Source organism: Rhineura floridana, chromosome 20 (genome assembly GCF_030035675.1).
Source record: "Rhineura floridana isolate rRhiFlo1 chromosome 20, rRhiFlo1.hap2, whole genome shotgun sequence".
Classification (NCBI taxonomy): Eukaryota; Metazoa; Chordata; class Lepidosauria; order Squamata; family Rhineuridae; genus Rhineura; species Rhineura floridana.
In genome coordinates, this window is record NC_084499.1 from 12,291,800 (window position 1) to 12,306,316 (window position 14,517).

Here is a 14,517-nt window from a genome sequence, read left to right on the forward strand (position 1 = left end):
AAGCTCATCTGTAGGGCACAAACAGGCCATGCCTGTGGCTGGCCTCCCTTCTCCAAAGCATAAGCTGATGTCTTAAAACTATCTTGAAAAAGACCAGTACCAGGTTCACTGGTCACCTTGTATTTGGACTTCCACACAGTGGGACAGAAATCTTTCAGGTCCTCAGCCAACAAGTTAATTAACCAAAGGAAAGCCACAACACAGTGATTGAGTACCTGATTTGCATGGAGGAGACCCCAAGTTCTGGGGGGGAAAAAACTTCTTAGAAATTCCTCAGCTGCGTTTCAAGGGAAGCCTCCATTGTGCCCATGGAAGCTTCCCTTGAAGATTTTTTTTTGGGGGGGTAGGAGTTTTGTCCGGATGGTGGCAGGAAAAGGGTAAACCCCATCTCCTCAACCTCTCCTACAGTTCATACGCTGCTCAGTCTCAAGTATCCTTGAGTGGGGTCTCCTCTATCCTGCGCCTGCATTTGACGACTGCGGTTGATCACCTGTGAGCTTAGGTGAACTAATGTTTGACATATAAAGACTTAAGTAAACACAGAGGAGGGGGGAAAGCAAGAACCCTCGACCTGTGCATTCACAAGAAGACGGTCAGCCTTGCCCATATCAAGTGGTTGGTATTCACATGATAGAAATTGTTCCCTTAATGGCATTTTTTTAAAAAAAGTATTTAATTTGGCTTGCAGGGTCTGTGCAAGTGGCGTACCGACTACATAGGGTAGTCACTGGTTCAGTTTTAAGAAACAGCCCTAAACCCAAAGGAGGTTTGTCTAAAGGCCTACCGCACAGGGTTGACCACATACCCAACAAGACAAAGTCTGAAAAGTGGAAGCATTTCATTAAACATCTCTCCGCCTTCGCTTCACCCCCCACAACCTGCCACAAGTCAAATCAATCACCTTTTACCTCATGAGACGGGACAGCAAATCTTTTATTGACTCCAAGGCTGCTTTTTTTTTTTTAAGTACAGAAGAACAGCTATACAGAGATGACACGTTTGTGCTTCAACAGTTCCAAACACTGAAATTTCAAGAATCAAAACAAGTTCCATGACAAGAATTTTTCATTGTTTTGCTCCTTTGATAAAGTATTATCTTATATATATATATATATTTATATAAATAATCAGAACCAAAAAAAAAATACCTAAACATAAAAAAGGAGACCTTGAAGCAGTTGCAGTGCTAAATTTAGGGGGGCAGGAGAGAGAAAAAGGAGGTTGTTCAGGAAAAGACTGGGGAGATGGCAGACCAATGAAAAATGAACACAACCATTGCCCTAAAATATATATAATATTGTGGGCAAGGGGAGGGGGGAATGGAACACAAGCACATTAGTGAATCGGAAGAGATTGCGTTTTCTTCCAAGAAGAGAAGGTAATGCCCTGGGCTAAGTGGAAGAGGCTCAACCAAAAAGTACTACACGGAAAAATAAAATACTTAGGAAAAAAAAATCACAGTAAGCTAACACAGCCATGGTGGGGAGTCAAATGAAAGGAAACGTAAAAAGGACTCCCATAGCCACTAAACCCCACTAAATCACAAGACACAGTTATTGAATTCATATACGTACAAGTCTCCAGTGGAGGAGAGAGAGAGATCTGTAAATGCAGAAAGGAGATGAGATTTTTGGTGCCTGCCACAGCCAGCCAATCTGGCGCTGCTGGATGACAATGGCAAAAAAAAAAAAAGGGGGGGGGAGGAATCCCAGAGGCAAAATTCAATTAAGAAATGCTGTTGTGAGTTGGAGGGCAAAGACGACACTCTAGCTTCAGTGATGGTCCACGTGATGCCCTTCAGATTTTTTTGGGGGGGAGCTACATCCAGAGGGCATCGTGGGATGAGATGATGAAGTGTGTGGCCTAGAAGTTGTGGACTACAATTCCCATTAGCCTCAGCCATCATGGGGCGATGGGAGCTATAGTCCACACCAGCTAGAGGGAGCCTGTGAGCTATCCCTGCAAAACCTCACTTTTAAATAGGATAGTAGAGGTGCCCACTTGAAATCTTTCAGCTTGAAAGACACAGAAGTGCTTAAACTCTGGCTGGGCTGAGCTCAGACTGATACCTCGCCCCATGCAACAACTCGGGTACCTTCTTCGATCACTCCCACGCTTCCAGTGGGCCTGTGCATCATCTCTTACTTCTCTCAAAAATGGACAGAGGGTTCTTAGGACCCTTGAGCCTTGCTTGCAAGAGCAAAGGGAGCAAAATTAGAAAATGAGCCAACAATGCTAGAAAACATACCATTTTACGCTAGCCGCTGCCTCATCCAAAGAATCCTGCGAGTTGTGGTTTCAAGAGAATTTTGAACCCTCGGTAAACCGTAATTCCCAGGGCTCAATGAAAAGAGGGGAAATTGACTCCTGAACCAAGGACAGTCTTATTGCATATGTACACCTTCGCTTGCTGTCACCTTATACCAGGTGTGGTGAACCTTTGGCCCTCCAGATGTTACTGAACTAAATCAAATCAAATCATTCCTTACTATGGTCAAAGACCAGCATTGCTGAACTACACCTCCCATCAGCCCAAGCAAGCATAGCCAATCCACAGATGACGCAAGTTTGTAGTTCGGCAACATCTAGACGGCCAAAGGTTCCCCACACCTCTTATGCTATCACTGGTCCAAAAAGCCTGGCATCCTGGAGGAACCTGGCCAATGGCCCTCACCTTCCAAAAGCCAGAGGACAGAGCATCCCAGATGTCAGGATATCCCTTCCTAGTGCTCCCCAGGAATATGAAATCAAGAGACATTGTGGTGTAGCTGTTAAAGCACTAGGACTTGAAACCTTGGGTCGTAGCCAGTGTAAGCCCTACTCAGAGTAGACCCATCAAAATTGATGGACATGACTAACATAGGTTTGTCAATTTCAGTGGGTAGGATTTGGTTGGATCCAACCCTATGGGTTCATATCCCAACTCAACCACGAACCTTAACTGAGCAACCTTGGGCTAATCATGACGACTAAGCCTGACCTTCCACACAGGGTTGTTGTGAGGATAAAATGGGGGGAGGACACCACACCGAGGTCTTTGGTGGAAGGGTAGGGTCATAATCTTACAGAATTCAAGAGCAAAATCTGCCCCTTTTAAGAATTTCCCAATGTGCTAAACTGAGATCCCCCCCCAAAAAAAGCTCATTTGCCAACATGCTTCAAATCAATCCAAAAGCAAGGGTTGGTCTCCAAAAACACTTGAGGCGAGAGAAATAATCATTCCTGCTGGGAGGGAGGGGAAGACAGAGAAACAAGTACTAGGGAAAATTGATCCAGACGTGCTGGACTTGCAAACACTTCATTGAAAATATTGCTCCAAAAAAACTAGAAAGATTAAGGGAAGCAATCCAAAGAAACTCAGAAAAACGCCTCCCCCAAAAGCCAACGATCTACACAGTGATGAGCTAAAGAAATACAAAACCAAGACGACAATCCCAACAGCAGCAGCAAGGGGGTTTTGGGGAGGGGGAGGAAGATAGGGAACGAAGAGAGAAGGACAGTTGTTTCCAAAACGCAAGCAAAATTCCAATACAAAGGTGTGTGGGGGGGGGGGAGACAGCATTCCTTTCACAGTTTGCATCTGAGGTTAGGTGAGATCACATAGCCATAAATAAGTCACGAGCATTCATCCATCCAGGCAGAAAAATAAAACTAAAATTAAAAAAAAAAGACATCATTGTTTAAAAAATTATTATCAGCATCATCGCCAAGGATGAAGTAATGGGAGTTTGGTTTGGGTGGTTTTACTTCATCGGATGTGTACGGAGATAATGTCTATATTATACAATCTATTAGTCTTTTTTTTAAACCCCTCTTAGAGACAACCGACTTCCCTTCCCCCTTGTCTCATTTACCTTTGCTTCAAATGGAGGATAGAAAAGAAGGAACTGTTTCCAAGAAAATCCACAAACAAGAGCTGGAAATGGAACTGTGGTCAACAAATTAAACTCAGGGCGACGATAACCTCAGAAGTTGGGGGAAGACGTGACACACTGAGGTTACATCCCTGGGGTTTTGGGGGTGATGGTGTCAAGTGGGGCAAAGAGGGAAGGGGGGGTGAAAAGAGGGAGGTGTGTGTGGGGGTATTTAACTGCTACTTTCTTCATCCGTTTTATTCAATTTCTTCAGCGTGTCCAGCAGTTTCTGTGGGGTAAGGATATGAGTCGAGCCTGCAAAAGGGTGGGAGGGTAGGAGAAGAGAGAGGTGTGTTAGCATTTCCAAAAAAATGGGGAGGAGGTTGTCGTCAAAAAGGGGGTTGGGCTTCGGTGACCCAGGATGGGTTTGGGGGGGGAGGGGGAGGACTGGGGAGCATGCACTACCCCACCCGCTCTCTGAGCGAACACAAGCGTGCCCCCCACTCGCGCCAGCCAAGACCTGGGCCAAGCCCCCCTTGGCACTTCGGTAAGCTTCTCAAAAAGTCTGAAAACCCTTTGAGGGGGAAACGGGGCAAGCACGGGTCCAAGAAAGGTCACCACCTGCCATAAGTTAGCATGCTGGTGCCCCTGTTAAGTCAGAGGAGCAGCCGTGATGTGATTTGTGAGCCCCTTATCTACCAGAGGACCCCGATCAGTCTTCTCTTCTGCACAGGCGTAAAATTGTTGCAGTGATAGAACTGGGGAGCAGGCAGGCAGCCCACCTTTGACACTCGGAACCTTACCTGTCGTGGGCACAGCGTCCCAGTTTTGTTTTTAATTTAAAAGAATGGGAAGAAATGCTTGCAAAAATATTAAGCCTATGGAACTACAATTACATCTGGTGCAGGGGGGGAAAGCGCAAAAGGAAAATTTAAAATTAAGAACAAAATATATATATACATATATATCAGATGGTGGTTTATCTCCGACAATTAGCCGCAGTGAAGGAATGAGAAATGTGATTTGCTGGAGGGGGCAGTTTATGGACTGGTGTCAAGTGCGCGCAGAGAGAAAGAGAGGCAGGCAGAAGTGGTCGTGTGGATCATGAGACCCGCGCATGCGGTGGCAAAGGGCGGGCCATCAGGTAAAGGACCGCCCCTTCCTCTCCCATTCCAGGTGGGAGGGAAGGGCTAAATTAAAACAAAAATATTGTCCATACTTGAAAATGTGCATATTTTTGAGATATGGAGAAGACGGATGGAAGGGGCATGGGAGGATGGGACAAGAGGAATATTGCTGGAAGACAGATGTCTAGACAAAATCCACATCAAGAGGGGGAACCCATGTTGACCGGGGCTGTTTGGGGGCAAAAAGAGAGAAACTCCTTCTCTAATAGCAGACTCCGACAGCCTCAGGAAGGCAGAGAATTAGTCACAGTGCAGGGAAGGATTTGTGAGGCCCCTTAACAGGACAAAGACACACAGAGCTGCAACTGGACATTGGTGAGGACTCTCTGCTCTTCAACTGCATTATAAAGAACCATCACACTTAAGAACTTGGGGCTGAGCTTGCTTTTTTCCTCCACACTTTTTTTCCTCACGCGTGCCAGCCTCTGATTGTGAGCCTCAGAGGAAGGACAGATTGAAATACTGGTTTTTGTAAGCTGCTCCGAGAGCCGCTTTGGCTAAATGGCAGGGTAGAAACACCGTAAAAAAGGTTATATACATTTGGCAATCACAACATCCAAATGTTACCAAAGATCAGCCAAATTATTTTGGCTCCCGAGGCAAAAAATCCCACAAGGCTTCTCCCTGAACACTTATGTCCTTGACCCTACAATCCATTGTTCTGTCAAAGGGCGGGGGACTCCCAAGGAAATAAAAAGGATGGGTGGCTGACCCATCCTCCCTCACCCCTTTGCGGTCACAGCAGCAGAAACGATTTCAGCCTCCACAGGCATTTGGGCTGATCGGAGCAGACAGAACCATCAGAAAGGAACAGCAAATGCCTGGTCATGTTTGCATGAACATATCTCCCACTCTGTGGGACTTCATGAATGAGACGGAGCTGAAAGAGGGGTGCGTTCCGGATGCAAAACACTGCGCATCCCTGAATATGCTGGGGGAACATCGCACAGTCACTATGGGCCAAAGGATCCCACTCACACACCACTGGCTTATTGCTGGTTTCTCTCAAGACTGATGGAGAGGCATCTGCTTTGCACACAGAATTATTTATTTATAAAGTGCCATCTGTTGCACATGGCGCTATGCATAAACTAAAACAATAAGAACAAGTCCCTGCCCCAAAAGGCATACAATCTAAATAAAGGTCCCTGGTTCAAACCCCAGCATCTCCAAGTAGAGATGGGAAAGATTTGTGCCTGAAATCCTGGAGAGCTGCTGCCAGTCAGTGTAGACAATACTGAACTAGATGGACCAGTGGCCTGATTCAGTGTAAGACTGCTCCCTATATACCCCTTAGATACGTGGGGAAGGGCTGTAGCTCAGTGGTAGTGCATCTGCTTTGCCCACAGAAGGTCTCAGTGTCAGTCCCCTGCATCTCCAGGTAGGGCTGGAAGAGTCCGCAGACTGAAATCCTAGACAGCTGCTGCCCATCAGCATAGGCAGCACTGAGCTAGATGGACTCGTGTTAAAGAAAATCCCAGCCTTAAAGAAAACGCTGTCTTCTGGAGACCGTTCAGCAAAATGCTCCCCCCTCACACACAATTTCACCAGACACAAGTAGGGTGGGGGATTTTGGGAAGCCACTGCTATCCAGCCCTAAACTTAACCTGTGGACAAGCAATTCCCCCAATCGCGGCTGCAGCTAGTTCATTCTTATTATTCAATTATATACCGCTCCGTGCCAGAATAGACTTCTCAGCCGTTTACGAACTATACAAACCAGTTGCACAAACGTTTAAATGGACCCATCCATCGTTAAAATACACCACAAACGGTTTAGCCTATGGGGCTCCGTAGACCACCACTGGTTTATGAGCCTCATTCAGGGGGGTCTGCGGTCTACAATTAAAAACCAGACATCATCCAGCACAGTTACAATTGCTGCAACGGGCAGAAAAATCATTAAGTGACACCTCTAAGACCTTCATCAGTTACCAAGTGGTCCATTGGGGGGGGGGGGAGAGAGTTTGCGAACCACTGATTTAGATCTAGTCAAACTAATATAGAACACCTTTCCCCCATTCTGGTGCCCTCCAGATGTTTCTGGAGCACAACTATTTGTTGTCCGCTGATCTAGAGCATTCTAAACAGCTTCGGCTATGGGGCGGTACATAAATATAATAAATAAAGCCTTCACTTTCACTTTAGAATTCCGTTTTTTTTTGTATGGGGAAGCCAAGAAGAGCGATTAAAGAAATCCTTATGATCTAATTTATCTTTGGAGTGACATTTCAATAAGGTCCTTGTTGTTCTTATCAAATCGTATTATTATTTATTAACGATATTTATTTCTTATTTGATTCAGATCTCATCCTTCCTCCCAGTAGGAGCCCAGGGCTGCTCCTTTTGAGTTGTAATAGTGTATTGGGCAAGACATTATCACTGCGAGAAAAATATGAATAATTTGTGGCAATCTACACATTTAAATCAGGACGTGGTTCTGTTGATTTGCAGTTTAGATTGATGGTTGCGTGTTAAAGTTGCTGCTATAGGAGTGGAGCCATAACAAAATGATTTAAATATTCCACTTCAATTGAAAAAAAATGTTAAAACTCTATGCCCTTGCACCAGATACTGTCTTTAGTGCCCCCAGCTGCAAATGGATACTTGACCCAGTGATCAGTCTAGAGTGATTGAAGTTAACACTTAAAACCATCTTTTTAGAAATCCTTTCCATAGAAGCCAGTATACTTTAGCCACATTCGCCCATTAGGTTACATCCTTCAAAACAGATTTTATAAACTTTTATAGCATGATTCTGTTCATGAGGATCATATCGCCCCTGTACTTTATCTACTCCACTGGCTCCCAACTTGTTTCCGGGCCCAATTCAGTGCTGGTTTTGAACCTTTTACACCCTAAACGGGCCTGGACAAGTGTACCAGAGGGACTGCTTACGCCCATATATACCTGCCCATGACTTTAGATCATCTGGCTCTGGTCTTGTGCATGCCTGAAATGAAAGATGTTAGACTGGCAGGCACGCAGGAGAGGGCCTTTTCAGCTGTGGCCCCCAGGCTTTGGAACACCCTATCCCAAGTAGCTGATTCGGCTCCCTCAGGCTTCTCACAACCATCTTGTTCCAGACAGCCTTTGGGAGGGACGGGAGGGATAGCATGAAACTGATTTTATTTTTTCCCCTTTTGAGTTTTACCTCTTTAGACCCCCCCTTTTACTATCACTTCCCTTGCATTTTTAACTGTATCTTACGTATTTTTATTTATTTTAATCTTTTATTGTGTTTTTATTTACTGTTTACGATTGTATTGTGAGCTGCCCCGAGTGCCCCATTGTGGGGTAGAAGGGCGGGATAGAAATATTTTAAATAAATAAATAAACTGCAACCAGCCCCAGCCAGCCTTAGAGGACAGGACACTAATTGGGGAAGGCTGATTCAGAGCACCAGACACCTCGCAGAACACGATCTGTGATCTGCTCGTATGTTTCCCTGCCAATGCACACTAAAAAAAATTCAAAACCTATTTTCTCCCAATTGAGTTGCAAACCTCTTTGCTCGCAACATTTTTTTTGTAAGATCTGTAAGTTCCCCCCCAAAAAAGAATTCTTTGGAACAATGTATGATTCCACAGCAGCTGATGCTGCAATGCTTCTGAAGTTAAACAAGTATGGACTGGGTCAGTCCCTGAGACGAGGATGATCACAAGCACTGTGGCTGGAACAGGGTTTAAAGCAGGCATGGGGAACCTTTGGCCCTTCAGAACGACAGCTCCCATCAACCCCAGCTACCATAGCCAATGCCCAGGGATGATGGGAGTTGTAGTTCCACAACATCTGGAGGGCTAACGGTTCCTCACACATGGTGTCAAGCCAGGGGAGAAGGAACCAGGGCCAGACTCCAACTCCCATCAGCCCCAGCCAGCATTGCCAATGGTCATGGAAGGTGGGAGCTGTAGTCCATGAATATCAGAAAAATGGGCTCAAGTTACAGGAAGCCAGATTTCCACTGAATATCAGGAAAAACTTCCTAACTGTTACAGCAGCCTTTCCCAACCAGTGTGCCTCCAGATGTTGTTGGACCACAACTGCCATCTCTCCTGACCACTGGCAATGCTGGCTGAGGCTGACGGGAGTTGTGGTCCAACAACATCTGGAGGCACACTGGTTGGGAAAGGCTGTGTTAGAGTGATATGACAATGGAATCAACAACTTAGGGAGGTGGTGGGTTTTCCAAAACTGGAAACCTTCAAGAGGCAGCTGGACAGCCACCTGTCGGGAATGCTTTAACTTGGATTCCTGCATTGAGCAGGGGTGGGAATCAATGGCCTCATAGGCCCCTTCCACTATTTATTTATTACATTTATACCCCACCTTTCTTTTCATCATAGAAACCCAAGGCGGCTTACATAAGGTTCCCAGGCAGTCTCCCATCCAAGGACTGACCAGATCTAACTCCGCTTAGCTTCAGCAGGGTGCTGGCCTCATATGCCTTCAGACCATAGCCTGGGACCTATTCTATGATTCTATTCTATGATGGAAAAGATTCAGAGATGAGCCACAGGTTCCCCATCTCTGGTGTAAGGTTGAGCCTTACACCGGTCCCAAACCGGTTTAAAAATCTAAAGCAGCAAACAAGACACTTCTCAAGGTAACAGGTGAACAGGGATTTCGGCAACAGAAATCTACCTGTAGACCCCTTTCAAATTTAAAAACCAAAAACAGGATTGCTGCCGTTGTCCATTTAGAAATGGACAACGGTTGGCGAGAAGATTTGGCAACTTCTGGATAAGAGAGCGATTCATGGCATAGGATTTGATGGAAGCGGCGTCAGGCACATTTTCAAAGCCATCGTTTTAAAGAAAAACGCAAGCATTTTCTCATCCAAAGACCCATGAAATGAAAAAGAAGGGGGGGGGGAAACAAAAATAGAGAGAGGACAGAGAGAGAGAAAGAGAGAGAGTGACGTAAGAATCAAAGAAGCCCTTCCGAGGAGGAAAGAGTTTCTTTTGCTATAGTAAGCTGCTTTTACTTTTGTTTGCTTTCTGTGGCTCTCATTCCATTGTTGGAGCCTGTTCCTCAAAAGATACCCTAGTGGAATCTCTGAAGTCGGGATGCCTCAGATCCATGAGAAATTTGGTGGGAGTGAGAATGTGAGTAGAACCTGCGGGAGAACAGAGTGCAGGCTGACTCCTTCGCACAGAGGAAAAGAAAAACAAAGCAAAACAATTCAAAAAGGAACATGCCAGGAAGAAAAAGAGAGAGTTTAAAGGCCTTTACTTTAACATCATTTCATTATCAGCAGAAAAATATCGGCACGAGAAGCAAAGTGAGGAGGCGTGACACAAGGAAAAGACGAACACACACAGAGAGAGAGAAAGAAACAGACGAAGGGCAAAGACAGGCGAACGGTCGACAAAAGCATCGTCACGGCACGTAGAGAAATGGAATTGATGGGACTGGGTTTCAGCAGTCGTTGTTGGGCCTCCGGAAATTGTGGCTGCAGCAGGGATTCTTTTGGGGTCCAGGTTAGGAGTGGGCAAATCTGTCCACTTCAGCTTCCTTATGTTTCTTGTATTTCCACAGTTTTTGTATGTTGTGTGGGGTTTCTTGTATTTATTTTTTTTAAGTCCTCGTGAAAACTTATCAGCATTTTGGTGCAAATTTCTCCTGATAGACACAGCGCTCTACACTGTTTTGCCTACAATGCACCTTTTTGCAAAGCCATTTTCCCTAACACAATGCATTTTTATGCACCCTTCACCCTAGCATATGTATTTTCATACACAATACCTGGGGAGAACCGCACTGCAAAATAAGCCTGGTTGACCAAGAGGTGGCCCAGAGGTGGTTGCTGACACCCAGAAAGAGCATGAAATGGTGCCTGGTCCTTGATGAACATTAAAAAAGAAAACAACACATGCAACTACCACAAATCTATTCAACATTAGAAGCGACATTTATCAATTACCCGACGTGTAATACACACGCACACAGAAGAGGGATGTGAAACAGCTGACCAAGATGTGCGAGGTGGACAAAGAGAAAAAGGGAAAAGTAAGGGAGGACCACCTTCAAGAAGGGAAAAATCCAGGGAGCAGATGAGCATCATTGGACTCCAACTCCCATCAGAGCCCCAGCCAGTCCCCAGTTATATCCTTCGTTTAGAAGTCGGACTCCCTACTATAGAAGCTCGGGTCTGGACTTGCAGAATTAAGGCATGGCTGAAATTGATTTTTGCACCTGTGGGTCTGGCTCCATATGTCCTAATGGATGCCTTTCAATCTAAGTGGAAGAAGATGATTGATACTAAAATATTAAGTCTTGGGTTCTCCCTGTCCGAGATTCTTAAACTGGGCTATGTAAAAGCTGAAGAGAGTATCCCTCAACGGATTCGAGATGTAGATCTACAAGGCCACTTATTATGAATCACAAAATGTAGGTATAATCCAAGACCGTTTATATCAGCCACATATTTAAATACGCTGATGGTATTTAAATACCGAAGAGCATTTACATGGGCTAGATTTAATGTCCTGCCCTCGGCACTTTTAGAGGGCAGATACAAAAAAATACCCTATAAGGAGAGACTTTGCCCATGTGGTGGAGGAACAGTAGAATCGGTAGAAGATGTGTTACTACTACACTGCCCTTTCTATCGAGACCTCAGACTTCGTTTAATTACTCCAATACTACAAACTCTTCCTGGTAGAAATGAAGCCTTTTATGTAAATTATCTTTTGTCTGATCAGACCCCGCAGATAACAACTAAGGTTGCTAGTTTTTGCTTTGCTGCTACTCAGCGTAGATCTAAGACAGCTGTTCGCTAGAGATAATCCTAGTTTAGGTTTTACTGAAGTTTTAAATGCAAAATTGTCTAAGCATTTTTACTGTATTTGAATAATTTTATTGACTTAAATGTGCACTTTTCGGTCTATGACCGCAATAAATATTGTATTTGTATTAGCCCCAGCCAGCATGGCCAATCGTCAGGGATGAAGGGAGCTGTCTTCCAGGAGCATCTGGAATGCCACAGGTTCCCCCACCCCAACTGATGAAATAGCGTTTCCAACCTCACGCAAGACATGGAAGAATGCCTCTAGTTAGAAGAGGGATTCTCTCATGAAAGAGAAGAACGCCTCTCCTTAATCAGGGCTGGGGGACCTATTGACTGATTGATTGATTATTTGTTATTTGATTTATATCCCGCCCTTCCTCCCAAGGCGGTAAACAGAAATGCTAAAAACACTTTAAAACATCATAAAAACGGACCTTAAAATACATTAAAACGTTAAAAACGTATTTTAAAAAGCTTTAAAAACAACTTTTTAAAAAGCTTTAAAAACATATAATTAAAAAACATGTTAAAAAGACCTGTGGCTCTCCATGCGTTGTTGGACTTGCAACTCCCATCAGAGCCCCAGCCAACATGGCCAACGGTCAGGGATGAGGGGAGTTGTCGTCCAGCAACATCTGGATGGGCACAGGTTCCCCTGTTCCTGGATTAGCCAGGGATGGAAGTCAAGATACGCTGGGGGATAAGGGGGCAGCCAAAGGGCTTGTCAGCTGTCAGGAAAAGCAAGGCAAATCCAGAACGCCTCGGAATTGGCAGCACTGGCCAAAGACATTTTGCTGTCTGGGGCACGGCAGCACGTGGCTACCCTTCCAAGGTGCGTACAGAATCCGAGGTTAGTCATGTTGTCGTTATTGATTTTTTCTTCCTTCCTGGCAGTAAAAATAATTAACAATTGGCTTCCTCTTCCTTAGTCTCAGTGTTGCAAAATTTAGCAGGATGGTGCATGGGGGCAAAACTAGAATTTGTCAGTTCGGCCTGTCATTGGCTCTGGCTTCATCTACTTAGGGCCTCACTGTCTTCCACCCTACAGGGCATTATGGGATTTATAGTTTGTCACTCTCCTAGTGGGAACAGTTGCTCTGCCTGGGAACTAGAGCAACCCCCTCTACTCCCCAGATGTAAGTCACTGGATGCATGGGGAAACCAGAGAAGGGGGTGTCAGAGGCAGGCTCTGGATAAGCAATTAAAACAGGCCCTGTTTGCAGCAGGCCATGAAGAAAACCTTACCCGGCTTGCTCCTATTCACAGCCAAACAGTTTTTGAGTCCTTATTTATTTATTAGATTTATATCCCGCCCTTCTTCCCAGAGGAGTTCTTGCAACCTGCCGATTGATAATGCCCCATCTGCACGGGGATTCACCTGTGCTAAAAGAACGATGCCTTCGACAGGGCTGCAGGAGTCAGGAATGTGAAGTGGCCGGGTGGAGAGACAAAGCACGGTTCATGGGGAAGTTTTTCGAATAGTCCATCTGGAGACTGGATTTTGCCACAGGTGGGAGCAGAGGTGGGCGGGGAGAGGGGAGAGGGAGGGGAGAAAGGCACAGATGGAAAAGCTCAGGATGGAGCCACAGAAAGTGAGGCGGGGCAGAAGGTGACTCCGCCCACAACAGGACTCACCTATTAGCACCTCCCACTTCCCGCTGGCTTGTGTCACCTCATAGGCACAGCGCATCTCACTCAGGCCCACGCCCCCCAGGATGAAAATGATGAGGCGGGGGCCACTCCTGTACTCCCCGGGGGCCTTGTTCTTGTGCCAGTGTCCGTAGCGGGCACTGAATGTGGGAAAGAAAAGAAAGGAAGGAAAAAGAAGGGGAGGGGAGACCACCATGCAGAAGTTCAACTTACTTTAAAATAAATGGAATTATTTTGATGTGAACTAAACAATTATGTGTTATACAATCAGACGGGCAGTCAAGAAAGACACCTCACACAACACTCTCCTATTCCTTACAAACAAGTCTGTAAAGCAGGCCAGCAGTGTTGTTCACACATTGAAGAGTGAGCGAAGCATGTGGCGTGGGGGGACGGGGGAGTGGAGCATGTGGTGAGGGGGTGAGTGAGTGGTACATGTGGCGTGGGGGGAGTGGGTAGTGAGTGAAGTGTGTGGTGGTGGGGAAAGAGAAATTGAGATTGAAAGCATGTGAGTGAGTGTGAGACAGGAGAGAGACCGTGCGAGTATGCGTGAGCAAGAGTGGCTGACTGACCTGCCCAAGGCCACCCAGCAAGTAGTTCAGGGCAGAACCAAGACTCACACCGAGGGTTTCCCCAGGTCACCACTCAGCCACAACACGACACCAGTTCTACTTATTAAAAGTGCCGAGCTGGAGTTTCAAAAAGTCCCAGTGTTCAGCCTGAAGGTGGGTGGGGCTTCGAGGTAAAAAAAGAGGAAGGGGTACACCTGTCAGTCCTCCTTTTCCTTTCTGGGGTGGGGGAGCAACATTAACTGGATGCAACATCAGCAGGCCTGTGTCTCCCCTTCTCTTTCTCCCCTTAAGAACATCAGAAGCACCCCGGAGGATCTGGCCAAAGGCCCATCTAGCCTAGCATCCTGTTCTCACAGTGGCCAGCTAGATGCGCACAGGATGCCCACAGGAAGCCTGTAAGCAGGACCTGAGCGCAACAGCACTCCTCCCACTTGCAATTCCCGGCAACAAGGACCCGGGAG

At 45.9% G+C, this 14,517-nt stretch overlaps 1 protein-coding gene across 2 annotated transcripts in view; it reads right to left on the bottom strand.

The window, feature by feature from the left end:
- Positions 1–921: 921 nt before the first annotated feature.
- LOC133373754 (syntaxin-binding protein 1) overlaps positions 922–14,517 on the bottom strand; it is a 49,097-nt gene continuing 35,501 nt past the window's right edge. Inside the window, exons 18-19 of one of the 2 annotated variants that reach the window (XM_061603898.1) lie at positions 13,470–13,624; positions 922–4,169 (exon numbers count right to left, since the gene is read on the bottom strand). In XM_061603898.1, the coding sequence (XP_061459882.1) occupies positions 4,087–4,169; positions 13,470–13,624 (238 nt within the window). In that variant the 3' untranslated portion in view covers positions 922–4,086. The remainder of the gene's footprint in view (positions 4,170–13,469; positions 13,625–14,517) is intronic. The other variant, XM_061603899.1, reaches the window with a different exon arrangement.